Here is a 14533-nt window from a genome sequence, read left to right as displayed (position 1 = left end):
AGCAAAGCCCACATTTATTTCACTAAATTGAAATTTAATTTACACTGATACTTTTTAGAGTTATCTCTCTCCACTAACTTTTTCAGATATGAAACAAAATACATGAATGGGAAAGTTGCATATTTTGAAGTATTTCTCAAGCAAAACACAATGACAAAAATGTATGGAGGAAACAGCTCTTTTCCATAAGGGTTTTATTTTAGCCAGTGGTTGCAAACTGTTTTATTTGGTGGATATGTTACCTTGAAGGAATATGAATTAGTTGTGATCATTTGACAATAGGAACACTTCCCATAAAAATCTGTAATTTCAGGCCGGGCGCAGTGGCTCATGCCTGTAATCCCAGCACTTTGGGAGGCCAAGGCAGGCAGCTCACTTGAGCTCAGGAGTTTGAAACTAGCCTGGCCAACATGGTGAGACCCTGTATCTACTAAAAATAGAAAAATCAGCAGGGCGTGGTGGCGCATGCCTGTAATGCCAGCTACTCATGAGACTGATACACAAGAATTGCTTGAACCCAGGAGGTGGAGGTTGCAGTAAGCCGAGACTGCACCACTGCACTTCAGCCTGTGGAACAGAGACCCTTTTTTTAAAAAAAAAAAGAAAGAAAAAAAAATTCCCCCAAATATCCGTAATTCCAGATTAACAAGAATTTTTTTGTTGTTTTTTCTTTTTTTTTAAGACAGAGTTCTGCTCTTGTTGCCCAGGCTGGCGTGCAATGGTGCAATCTCGGCTCACTGCAATCTCCGCTTCTGGGTTCAAGCGATTCTCCTGCCTCAGCCTCCCAAGTAGCTGGGATTACAGGCATGCACCACCATGCCCAGCTAATTTTGTACTTTTAGTAGGACAGAGTTTCACCATGTTGGTCAGGCTGGTCTTGAACTCCTGACCTCAGGTGATCTGCCCGCCTCAGCCTCCCAAAGTGCTGGGATTACAGGCATGAGCCACCGCTCTTAAATGCAGTGGATGGAGCAGGAATCTGATTAAACCTCTGGATCTAGCGGTCAATTTGCAGGAAATAGAGAGGGGGGAGGAACATGTTGAATTGCACCATGAGTGTGCAATCAGCAACACCCAGACTGTGGGAGACTATAAGTCAAATGGCTATGGGGCTTCAATAGATAGACTGCAAAAAAAAAAAAAAAAAAAAAGAATGTAATGGAGGAGAAATGTATAGATTTAAAAAGACTTAAAGAAATATCAGGCCGGGCATAGCGGCTTATGTCTGTAATCCCAGCACTTTGGGAGGCTGAGGCAGGCAGACTGCTTGAGCCCAGGAGTTTGAGACCAGCCTGGACAACATGGCAAAACCCCATTTTGTAAAAAATCTAAAAATTAGCGGGGTGTGGTGGTGCCTGTAGTCCCAGCTACTTGGGGGACTGAGGCAGGAGGATCACTTAAGCCTGGGAGATGGAGGTTGCAGTGAGCCAAGATGGTGCCACTGCACTCCAGCCTGAGTGACAGAGTGAGACTCTGTCTCAAATAAACTAAAACAAAAAAGGAAATACCAAATGTTTTAAAGAAAAAAACAAAACTAAACTATAGTATCTAAAAATGGAGCCAGGAAATCCAAGATGATTACCGTAAAACTTAGGAGAGTAGTTACCTACTTTTAAGAGACGATGGGTATTGAGATTGGGATGAAAAACATGGAGGGGCTTTTGAGGTGGCTGGCAATGTTAAATTTCCTGACTTGGGTGGTGGTTACAAGGATATTTGCCTTATAAAAACGTATTAAGCCATCCTTTGTTTTATACAGTTTTCAGTACCTATGCTTTATTTTATAATAAAGAGATTTACAAAAATAAAATATGGCAATAATGGCCCATATCCTTCTCCAGCTCCCTCCCCAACCCCCTTACCCAATAATCAGCTAGACCTCCATTTTGCACAGCTGCCCTTTTAAGACTGCCATGTGCTCTCCAGCTCATGACAAAGAACATGCTTTACTCAATTATAATTCCTTTCTGGCTTCTGTAGCACCAGGCTATATCCAGAACAGGATATTTATAAGGGATTCAAGACCTGTATGAATCTCGATGTTTATGGATATTCTGTAGCATATAATTTCTACAAAAAAATGTTCTCTACTGATTACAGCAGATTCTGCAAGAGTGAAATGCTGAGATTCTGGGCAGCCAACAAGGGTTACACAAAAACGAAATGACTTGCTACTTTACATAAGTTTCTCATGTTGTATTCTTTTTCTTTTTATTTTTTGAGACAGGGTCTCACTCTGTTGCCCAGGCTGAAGTGCGGCAGAGTGATAATATCTTGCTGCATTCTCAGCCTCCTGGGCTCAAGCAATCCTCCCATCTCAGCCTCCCGAGTAGCTGGGACTATAGGCACATGCCACCATGCTTGGCTAATTTTTAGATCTTCTTGTAGAGACAGGATCTCACTATGTTGCCCAAGCTGGTCTTGAATTTCTGGGCTCAGCAATCCTCCCTCCTCAGCCTCCCAAAGTGCTGGGATTACAGGTATGAGCTACCATGCCCTGCTCTCCATGTACATTCTTCAAATAATAAAATTAAAAGTACTTTATATTAGGTCTGGTCCCTTAGGATTTGTTGTGAATAAAGTCAATCACAAACTCAATTATCTATAATCATCTCATATAAAGTAACTTAATACTAAACGTCTCATCTTTTACTACTAATCAATTGAGTATAAATATGAACATTTCAATGAGCGAACAGAAGGTGATTTGTGAGTTGAGGTATTTAAAAAACTCTACTTTTGTTTGACACACGTGTATACAGGCATGACTTTTTTTTTTTTAACCTAAAACGATATTGTCTGCTATACTTTAACTTTTACGTATGACTTAGAACAGGAAGTTGTTGATTAGAAAACTACCACTTATCTCTCTAAAGTACTTATCTCTTATCTCTCTAAAGTAGTACTTTAGAGAGTGCTAAATACTCTCTAAAAATACTACTTACATCTCTCTCTACTTATCATTCTACACAAAGCTTGCCATGCCTTCTGTAAGCAATAAAATAGTAGCCCCAAATTGACCTTAATAGATATATGATAAAACTAGAAAAGTAAAATATTATTGGTAAAACCCAGGTAGTGGATATATGGATAGTCACTGTAAAGTTCTTTCAACTTTACTGTATCCTGGAAGTTTTTAAAAATAAAACGTTTCAGCCTGAGCAACATGGCAAAACCCCATCTCTAGAAAAAAATAGAAAAATTAGCCAATTGTGGTTGCACAAGCCTGTAATCCCAGCTACTTGGGAGGCTGAGGCGGGAGGATGTCTTGAGCCTGGGAGGGAGAGGTTGCAGTGAGCTGAGACTGCACCACTCCACTCCAGCCTGGACAACAGGGTGAGACCTCGTCTCACAAAAATTTATTAATTTATTAATAAAATTTTGAGGAAAAAAATTCACCTTACCTCGTAGTGCAGCATGAAATTTTTATCTTTTATCCCACTAAAAATAAAAGGCATAATATTAAAAACATCATAGAGAAAAAACATATTTATTTCAAAACACAACTAAAACAGATTTAAGGGGATTTTACAAAAGAACTAGGTGTTAATGAAAAATCAGACTGAAACTGAAAACCAAAGAATTAATTAGAAGGATGATTGTGAGATGATATTTTCTTCTGGGGCTTATGAATGAATTGTACAGATTTAGGAAACCAATTTTACTTTAAATATAAGTCCTTAAATATCCAGATTTGAATACTAAGACAAGACAATAGATGTATTTTTAAGCATTAATGACTACTGAGAGAATCCTAAATGCTATACCCACCTTAGTTAAATCTCAGAGCTACAATGCTTCTCCCAGTCAATATGTGAAATGAAGAAAAAGTCCTGGGATGGGGCAGAATCTGCATGATCATAAACTGTAGCTTTGGAAAAAGAAATCTAAAAACCAAACTCCTTCAGAGGACTAAAGGAATCACAGATTTGGTGAGCCAGAGAGGATTATAGCAGGTCACTGGCCCAGTTCATTTGATAAGAAATAGAAACCAAAGGCCAGTGTGGCTGAGTGATGATGTGTGCCCCTTTATTTACACAGGTTATAGACCTAAGACTAGAATATATGGAGGTACCCTGACCAAGCCCAGTGTTCTGCATTCCACCTTCACACACACAGCTGCAGTGTCGATTCTATCAGATACATGGAAAACAATTACAGCGGCTACTGGGAATTATCCTCATCAGTTGGGCATCAGGAAAAGGAGGGCCGAGCCTTGTGGTCTTCTGAGACCCTTAACCAGGAACAGGAAGTAGCCCTACTAGGCACTGAGGAAAATAAAGAACTGGCTATGAGAGTCAAGACTCTATGCAATAATGCTGGTGAGGACTGCAATAGAGATTCTTTTTTTTTTTTTTTTTTTGAGACAGAGTCTCGCTCTGTCGTCCAGGCTGGAGCGCAGTGGTGTGATCTCACTGCAACCTCCACCTCCTGGGTTCACGCCATTCTCCTGCCTCAGCTTCCCGAGTAGCTGGGACTACAGGTGCCCACCATCACGCCCAGCTAATTTTTGCATTTTTAGTAGAGACGGAATTTCACCGTTTTAGCCAGGATAGTCTTGATCTCATGACTTCAGGATCCACCCACCTCGGCCTCCCAAGTGCTGGGATTACAGGCGTGAGCCACCACGCCCGGCCTGCAATAAAGATTCTTATCATCAGAATTGATTTGGCCTGCAATAAAGATTCTTATCATCGGAATTGATTAGCATGATTTTACTGTTGACTTTTTAGGGGCAGAGGAGGACAGCCAAGTATTTCTGAACACAAAATCACAATGTGGCTTGGGATTCGACAAGGTTTTTCATTAACAAGGTTTTTCATTAACAGCCTCCAGATTATTTTCAGCAATGGGAGCTTTCGTGTATTCATTTGCTCTCTTGTTTCTAACAGAAAAACCAATCCATTCAAGATTACCAAGGAAGCCTGTCCTAAGAAATCATTCTAGAGACAGAGAACAAACTAAATATACCCACATTAAAGAATTAAATGCTTTACTAATATTTGTTCCAAATCAGTGATTTAGAAGACAATCTAGCACACACACAAAATCCTTTGAAATCATGATGATGTAAACAGAAAAATGAAGTACAAAAACACAGGTTAAAAAAAGTAACAATTAATAATATACCACATAAGCTTTAATTATATAATAGAACATCATAAAACATAACAAACATCTTAAAAACATAACTTACTTTATAGCTGTTATAACTTGATCTGACTTAATACCAGATTCTAATGAATCAAATGTAACGGTACAAAGCACCTAAAAAAGAAAAAGAATTCCTCAGGCTTTAATATACTAACCACAAAGATGAAAACTAAAAATACTTGAAGAATCCAACTAACTCTTAAAAAAATGAGATAAGTACATCCTACACAAAGTTTGCCATGCTACTAACTGCAGTAAACACTTATTTATTCTATAAATATTCATACTATGTGTAAACCTCAATAATCCAAAGTTCTAACATCACATAGACTACGTATGTAAAGCACTGCTCTAGGAGTGCTGGGGAAGGAAGGCAGGAAGAGAAAGCAATATTTTTAAGAACTATGTAGGAGAGTACGCTGAGGAAGCCTTAATACAGGTTCAGCCAATACAACTGCCTGCTTAAAATTAAAAAAAAATCAGGCCAGGCGTGGTGGCCCACACCTGTAATCCCAGCACTTTGGGAGGCTGAGGCGGGCAGATCACAAGGTCAGGAATTCGAGATCAGCCTGGCTGATACGGTGAAACCTGTCTCTACTAAAAATACAAAAATTAGCTGGGCATGGTGGCGTGTGCCTGTAGTCCCAGCTGCTTGGGAGGCTGAGGCAGAAGAATAGCTTGAACCCAAGAGGCGAGGTTGCAGTGAGCCAAGATCACACCACTGCACTCCAGCCTGGGCAACAGAGCGAGACTCTGTCTCAGAAAAAGAAGAAAAGAAAAATAAATTAAGAAAATCAGTCTTCTTTGTAGAGACATAACATAATCCAGACACTCTACAATGTATCATTCACAACATCCAGAAAACAACCTACAATGAAACAGGAAACAGGGCCCATTCTCAAGAATAAAGACCAGGAATGGAGGCTGATTCTGAGTTGATTAAGATGGTGGATTAGCAGACAAAAGATTTTTTTTTTTTTTTGAGACGGAATCTCACTCTGTCACCCAGGCTGGAGTACAGTGGCACGATCTCGGCTCACTGCAACCTCCATCTCCTGGGTTCAGACGATTCTCCTACCTCAGCCTCCTGAGTAAGTAGCTGGGACTACAGGTGCGTGCCACCACGCCCAGCTAATTTTTTGTATTTTTAGTAGAGATGGGGTTTCACTGTGTTAGCCAGGATGGTCTCGATCTCCTGACCTCGTGATCCATCCGCCTTGGCCTCCCAAAGTGCTGGGATTACAGGCATGAGCCACCGTGCCCGGCGACAAAAGATTTTTAACAGCTATTATAACTATACTCAAAGGACATAAAAAAGAATAAGTGGAAATTCTAGAATTGAAAACTTTAATATCTCATAATGGAAAGGAGATGGCAAGAGTCAGTGAGCATGAAGATGAATGAACAGAAATTGCCCAATTTGCAGAAGAGAGGAAAGAGAACATAGTTGCAGTGACCTATGGGACAGTATCAAAAGGATAACATACGTGCAGTTGCAATTCTAGAAGAAGAGAGAGAATGAGGCATGAAAAAATATTTGAAGAAATAATCGATGAAAATTCTCAAGTTTGGTGAAAGACATCAATGTACAGATTTAGGCTCAGGACACTTTTAGCAGGATAAATTCAAAGGAAACACACCTTTCAATCATAATGCTGAAAACCAAAGATGAGGTGCAAATCTTGAAAGCACCCACATGAAAAAAATAATAGATAAGGAACAATGATTTGAACGGGTCCTTTTCATCAGAAAAACATGGAGAACAAAACCACTGAAATGGCTGGGTGCGGTGGCTCATGCCTGTAATCCCAGCACTTTAGGAGGCTGAGGCAGGTGAATCACGAGGTCAGGAGATCGAGACCATCCTGGCTAACATGGTGAAACCCCGTCTCTACTAAAAAATACAAAAAAAAAATTAGCCGGGCGTGGTGGCAGCCGCCTATAGTCCCAGCTACTTGGGAGGCTGAGGCAGGAGAATGGCAGGGGCATGAACCCAGGAGGCGGAGCTTGCCGTGAGCCGAGATCACACCACTGCACTCCAGCCTGGGCGACAGAAGGAGACTCCATCCCAAAAAAAGAAAACTCATAGGGTGATATTAAAGGAAGTCTTGTCAGAATGAAGGGAAATGATACTGGATCCATACTTGGATCTTCAGAAAGGAATAAAAAGCACCAGAAATGGTAAATATGTGGGCCAATATAAAAGCCTATCTTTTTCTTATTACTTCTTTAAAATACATGATTGTATGAAAGTTATAACACTGCCTTGTGGGGGTTTATGACACATGTAGATGTAACTGATAAGACAACTGCAATATAAAGGATAGAAGGGGCAGGAAATGCACCTAAATGGTTGCGAAGTTTCTTCATTTTATGTTAAGTGGTACAAAATTAATTCTAAAAAGACTGTGAGGGTCTTATGCCTGTAATACCAGCACCTTGGGAGGCAAAGGTAGGAGGACTGCGGGAGCCCGGGAATTCAAGACTAGCCTGGGCAATATGGCGAAACCCTGACTCTACAAAAATTTTTTACAATATATAAATAAAAAGTTGTGAGAAGTTATGGATGTATACTGTTATTTCTATAGTAATCACTGGAAAATAATTCAGAGGTACAGCTAAAAAATAAATAGGCAAATTAAAATAAAATTCTAAAAACTATTCAATTCATTCAAAAAGAAGGCTGAAAGTAAAAAATAGAGAAACAAAAAACAGAAGGGCAAAAGAAAACAAAATAATAAAATGACGGTAAATTCAATCACATCAATGATTAAATTTAACATGAATGGACTAAGTACTACAGTTACAAAGCCAGAGATTGTCACAATGGATAACAAAAGTATGCAGAACATCTTAATAAAGGCATTTTAAAAACTTGACTAAAGAGCATAAAAGAAAACCTGAATCAAAGGTGATACTGACTCTATTCATTGTAGACTATAACTTAAATTGTAAAAGTATGATACTTCTCTCAGATTAATATAAAAATTTAGTATAATTATAATTATAAATCCTAGAAGGATACTTTGAGAACTTGATATAATACTAAAATTCAAATAAAGGAACAAATGTATCTAACTTTTTAGGATAATTTTGAGGGGATTAAACAAACAGGGAAGATGACTTGCTTCTCAGATATTAAAATATACCCCTAAATCATAATAATTAAAATAGTTTGACAGTGGCCCAGAAAATTCACGTAACAATGAAAAAGGATATAGTTTAACATGCACTTATAAACTTTGACTATCATATGGTGACATCACAAGTCATTGAGAAAAATAAAGTATTAGTAAATAATGTATAATTGGCTCACTATGGAGGTTTTCATTTCATACAACGTGTAGGAATAAATTCAAAGATCGACTAATGGTCTACATTCGACAGCTAAAACTAGAAAGCTAATAGAAAAAGTAGGTGAGTAACTTTGTGACTTTGAGGTACAGAAGAATTTATATCAGAACTAAGTTTTCAGGTTTACTCTAAACATAGCAGACTACCACAGGCAAAGTTAAAAGGCAATAAATAAAGAAGGAGACATATATATATAAAGTTTGTTACCAAAAGGAATTAATATTTAAAACACTTTAGAAATTACTACAAAATAGCAGGTAAAACACAGTAAACCATATTAAAAAAAGAAAAACTGGCCAAAGGATATGGACAGAAAATTCATAAAAGGGCAAACCTGAGGCAAGGCCACCACACTGCACAACTCTAGGGGACAACATCCATGTGAAAATAGTGCCCTGGAGGTGTGCAGTTCCCCAGGGCATGGTTTATGCAGTGACCATGTTGACTGGCTGTTATATAAATAATGCTGAGCCTCACTAGTAATCAGGAAAATAAAATTAAAGCAAAAAGTTACTACTTGGTGCCTATCAGATTGATAGAATTAAAGAAACAATTAATGTGGGAAAGGAGTATAAAGCATAATATGGTACACAGAACAATGAATACAGATGTAGGTAAATATTAATAAACGAAAAGAAGGAGAACCAGAAGGCTACCTGTTAAATACAAGAGTGGGTGCCTATGTAAAGAATAAAGAATAGAAAAAGAATAGAACTGTACAGGCTAAATGGAGAAAACAAATGAGGGCCTTGAACAGGTCAACAATCACAATATGCCATAAACTAGAGTCTGAGTTACTCAATTTTGTATACCCAATATTAAAAGAAAGATACAACAGAAATACCAGATAATTCTAGAAAATGCAAACTAATTTATAGTGACAAAAGCAGATCAGTAGTCTCCTGAGGAGGTGGGGGGCAGGAAGAAGGAATTACAAAAAGGCATGAGGAAACTCTTGGAGGTAACTGATATGTTCATTATCTTTTTCATTTTTAAATTTTTTAAGAGACAGGGTCTGGCTTGGTAGTCCAGGCTGGAGAGCAATGGCATGACCATAGATTATTGCAACCTTGAACTCCTGGCCTCAAGCAATCCTCCCTCCTGGGCCTCCCAAAGTGCTGGAATTACAAGAGTGAGCTACCATGCCTGGCCTGTTCATTATCTTGCTGGTTTCTCAGTTGCATACTTGTGAAAAGTTACCAAATCATACATTTTAAACAGCATAGTTTATTGAACAGCAATTATACCTCAAAAAAAACTGTTTAAATTACATAAAAAACACACCAAAGGCCAGGCATGGTGGCTCATGCCTGTATCCCAGAACACTGGGAGGCTGTGGTAGGAGGATTGCTTGAGGCCAAGAGTTTGAGACCAGCTTGGGCAACATAGTAAGACCTTGTCTCTACAAAAAAAAGTTTTTAATTAACCGGGCATAGTGGCACACGCCTGTAGTCCCAGCTACTCAGGAAGCCGAGGTGGGAGGATCGCCTGAGTCCAGGAGTTAGAGGTTTCAATGAGCTATGATTGTGCCACTGCACTGGAGCCTGAGTGACAAAGCAAGAACCTATCTCAAACAAAACAAACAAGAACCACCAGATATTAATTTAAATAAATAATATACACCATATGACAAAACCTACAGCATCTACTAATGTACTTCTATTAGATCTAATTAAACAATCTTAATTTAGCAAATAATTAGAGCTTTTTATATAAATTACCTGTGTTTGTCCTCTTTGAAATAATGCTGATCCATGAAGGGTTTTAAACATATCTACCTCACAACTTACATTCCTAAGTGAAGTCAAATCCCGACCATCGCACCTATAGTGATATAGGAAATAAGTACATTAAGTAACGCTGGAAACAGAAAAATCACATGTCTTTATCTCTCCCAGGAAGTTCTCAACCTCAGTTGTGTATCATAATCCCCTGTGGAACTTTAAAAAATAATAGATACTTGAGCACTATCCTGAATATCACTGAATCAGAATGTCTGAAGTTGAACCTATATTCCTGTGTTGTTAAAAAGCTCTACAGGTAGGCCGGGCGCGGTGGCTCATGCCTGTAATTCCAGCACTTTTGGAGTCCAAGGCAGGCGGATCACGAGGTCAGGAGATCGAGACCATCCTGGCTAACACGGTGAAACCCCGTCTCTACTAAAAATACAAAAAATTAGCTGGGCATGGTGGTGGGCACCTGTAGTCCCAGCTACTTGGGAGGCTGAGGCAGGAGAATGACGTGAACCCGGAAGGCGGAGCTTGCAGTGAGCCGAGATTGCACTCCAGCCTGGGTGACAGAGCGAGACTCTGTCTCAAAACAAAAAAACAAAAAACAAACAAACAAAAAACTCTACAGGTAATCCTGAAGTGCAGTCAGGGCTGGCAGGCACTGCTTTATACACCAGGCCCAAGACAGATGGTCACATATCATGTACTTTTTCTTCAACAGGTGTCCATTTATATAGCAAATATTATAATTCTTTACTGTTCACTCGAAAAAAAACAAACTTTCTTTGATCAAGTTTCCATTTTCAAGGCAACTTGCAGAGACAGTGCATACTTCAATTTCAACAAAAAAGGGTATGTTTACCTTTTGTATTCATTCAAAACAATACTTCTAAAAACTTCCTTTGCAACAACATTGAAGGATTCTATTATTTCATATGGATCGGCTTCTGGAAATTTTTCTATAGAAAAAAGACAAACCAAAACAAAGATTTTTACTTTTTTAGGAGATAGGATTTCTCTAAAGTTCATAGCATAATATCAACTAACTACGGGAATCAACCAAGGGAGATGACTCTGAACATTTAGTCCTCAGGCAAACAAAGTAGATAAATTAAATGTTCTCAACCAAATGTGACACATCAAGTACCAAGTACTACAACTGTGTTGTTATTGTGAACTTAGTTTGCTTTCTACCTAAATGACTGAATGACAGTGCTTTGAAATCAGTTCCCTTTTCTTTCTTTTCTTTTTTTTTTTTTTTTTTGGAGACAAAGTCTCACTCTGTTGTCCAGGCTGGAGTGCAACGCGGCAATCTTGGCTCACTGCAACCTCTGTCTCCTGGGTTCAAGCAATTCTCCTGCCTTAGCATTCTGAGTAGCTGGGACTACAGGCGTGTACCACCATGCCTGGCTAATTTTTTTGTATTTTAGTGGAGACGGGGTTTTACCATGTGGCCCAGACTGCTCTTGAACTCCTGAAGTCAGGCAATCTGTCTGCCTTGGCCTCGCAAAGTGCTAGGATTACAGGCGTGAGCCAATGCGCCCGGCCCATCAGTTCCCTTTTCTATTATGTTACCAGAAGAATCCAGTCAGCCTTTACGGAAAAGGTCTGACAGTCTTTTTTTTTTGAGACGGAGTTTTGCTCTTGTTGCCCATGCTAGAGTGCAATGGCATGATCTCAGCTCACCGCAACCATCGCCTCCTGGGTTCAAGCAATTCTCCTGCCTCAGCCTCCCTAGTAGCTGGGATTATAGGCATGTGCCAACACACCTGGCTAATTTGTGTATCTTTAGTAGAGACGGGGTTTCTCCACGTTGGTCAGGCTGGGCTCGAACTCCTGACCTCAGGTGATCTGCCTGCCTTGGCCTCCCAAAGTGCTGGGATTACAGGCGTGAGCCACTGTGCCCGGCCTAACTGACAGTTTTAAGAGTAGACACCCTCACTCTTTTGCCTTTAATCTAAATCTGCAAATTGGGGAAAAATTTTAAAAATATATTAGAAATCCCTACAAACTGTTTTCTATCTAATATTTGTCAAATGCTTTCATGAGCCAGGCACTTTATTGGTTTTTTAATGCTTTTAACTTTCATAATAACTTATGAACTAAATTTTATGATTCCCATTCTACAGAAGAAAAAACTGAGGCTTAAAGGGGTGAAGTACTGTGTAAGAGATAACCACTGAGTTTAAAAAAAAACATAAATAAAAAATAAAGAGGTGGAGTAAACTGCCTGAGACCACACAGGTAGTAACTGATACAGCTGTGACCTGAATAAAGATCTGTCAGCCTCAAAGGCTTATGGTTTTATTTTATTTTATTTTTAGCTTAGGGTTTAGATGTTAAGCTATTCTACCCTATCAATTAATTTATGCCAAGTTTTAAGTACTATTCTCTCATGTGTATGGTTTATTAAACATAACTTCAAAGTAACCAAAACACAAGAAATGGTCACAGAAAGATATATTAGATTGTGTCTTCCTCAGAAAAGAATAATTTTTAATATTAGACTTTAATATCTTTTCTGCTTTAACTGAGTTGTACTTGGAAAGGAAAACAATCAGTACCAAAATGTTTAAAATATCCTATCAACCCAGAGGGTCGTGAAGATATTCTACTATGTATAATACAAACAAAAAGTCACTATTCTTTTAAAATAAGACAATATTCGCTATAAAATTTCTTTCTTACCAAATAGGATGAAATGTAGTGAGAAAGGACTAAACTTATTCAATGACAGTTACAATTAATGGCCTTAATATCAATGCTAACAGCATTTTTTTTTTTTTTGAGATGGAGTCTTGCTCTATTGCCCAGGCTGGAGTGCAGTGGCGATCTCAGCTCACTACAACCTCTGCCTAACAGGTTCAAGTGATTCTCATGCCTCAGCCTCCCGAGTAGCTGGGATTACAGGAGCCTGCCACCATGCCCGCCTAATTTTTGTATTTTTGGTAGAGATGGGGTTTCACCATATTGGCCAGGCTGGTCTTGAACTCCTGACCTCAAGTGATCCACCCACTTTGGCTTCCCAAAGTGCTGGGATTACAGGCATGAGCCACCACGCCTGGCCAGTTTTTTATCTTAAAATAAATATTCATGTGAGAGTATATTTGTCTATTAGAAAAATTAACAAAAACTATGTCATACTTCATTTATATTCAGTTTGTGTGAGGTTGGTATTATTATTATTTTATTTATTTATTTATTTATTTTTTTGAGACAGAGTCTTGCTCCATTGCCCAGGCTGGAGTGCAGTGGCGTGATCTCGACTCGCTGCAAGCTCCACCTCCTGGGTTCACGCCATTCTCCTGCCTCAGCCTCCTGGGTAGCTGGGACCACAGGTGCCCGCCACCACGCCCGGCTACCTTTTTGTATTTTTAGTAGAGACAGGGTTTCACCGTATTAGCCAGGATGGTCTCGATCTCTTGACCTTGTGATCTGCCTGCCTCGGCCGCCCAAAGTGCTGGGATTACAGGCGTGAGCCACCGCGCGCCTGGCCAGAGGTTGATATTATACAGTAAGATCCTTTGCTTAATAATTTCTGGAGAGCTAAATTACCTAAGTTCTGTATCTTATGATTCCACTAGGTATTAAGAATAGCATCAGTTAACATTTATTGAACACTTACTGTGTGGCAGGCACAGATGTAAATGATTCACTCATTTAATCCCCATAAACCAGGTATTATTAACACTGCAATTTCACAGATCAAGAACTCAAGAATTTTAAAGAATATATTTGGGTTTTCAAATGATAAGATACCAGGTTACATTTCTTGTATGGTAGGAGTTTGATTCAGAAAAGATCAGGAACATTCACATTCAACATTTACTAGGTACCTACTCTGCATCAAATGTAGTGCTAGCTACATTCACAGAAGTTAATTTAGCAGTAACCTTGTGAGCTATCATTATTACAAGTTTATTGAAAATAAAGCTGAGAAGCAATGAGAGTAACATTTATTTGAGATCTTCAACTAAAGTTAAAAAAAAAAAGTCTATTATTTCTTTTAACGCTTTTAAAATTAAAAAATACATAGTAATAGCGGTTCTGTGCAAAGGGGACTTTCTCTTTCTCCGAAACAGTTCGGGGAGGCTTTGGAGAAGAGGTGGCATTTGAACCTTGGGTTAGAAGAAGACCACCTGCTATGAGAGAGCATTCTAGGTCTAGGGAACAGCAGCTGTAAAGTTGAAAGTCCTTTGAATTCTTCTTTTCCTACAGATGTGATGCCTTTCCTCTTTGACCTTTAATCCCAAGAAGCAAGAGTCAGGCCATGCCTTATTAAAGCTGCCCTCAGC

The 14533-nt window shown here is 39.0% G+C and overlaps 1 protein-coding gene across 2 annotated transcripts in view; it reads right to left on the bottom strand.

Annotated features, from left to right (window-relative positions):
• Positions 1-14533, bottom strand: part of PNPT1 (polyribonucleotide nucleotidyltransferase 1) — a 56655-nt gene that overhangs the window by 18692 nt on the left and 23430 nt on the right. For both annotated transcript variants that reach the window (XM_034953185.3, XM_034953186.3), the window contains exons 12-15: positions 11101-11197; positions 10230-10332; positions 5198-5268; positions 3405-3441 (exon numbers count right to left, since the gene is read on the bottom strand). In XM_034953185.3, the coding sequence (XP_034809076.1) occupies positions 3405-3441; positions 5198-5268; positions 10230-10332; positions 11101-11197 (308 nt within the window). The remainder of the gene's footprint in view (positions 1-3404; positions 3442-5197; positions 5269-10229; positions 10333-11100; positions 11198-14533) is intronic.

The sequence above is a fragment of the Pan paniscus genome, chromosome 12 (genome assembly GCF_029289425.2).
Source record: "Pan paniscus chromosome 12, NHGRI_mPanPan1-v2.0_pri, whole genome shotgun sequence".
In the NCBI taxonomy this organism is placed as follows: Eukaryota; Metazoa; Chordata; class Mammalia; order Primates; family Hominidae; genus Pan; species Pan paniscus.
Note: the sequence above shows the minus strand (reverse complement) of the source record. Positions and strands in the feature narration are given on the sequence as shown.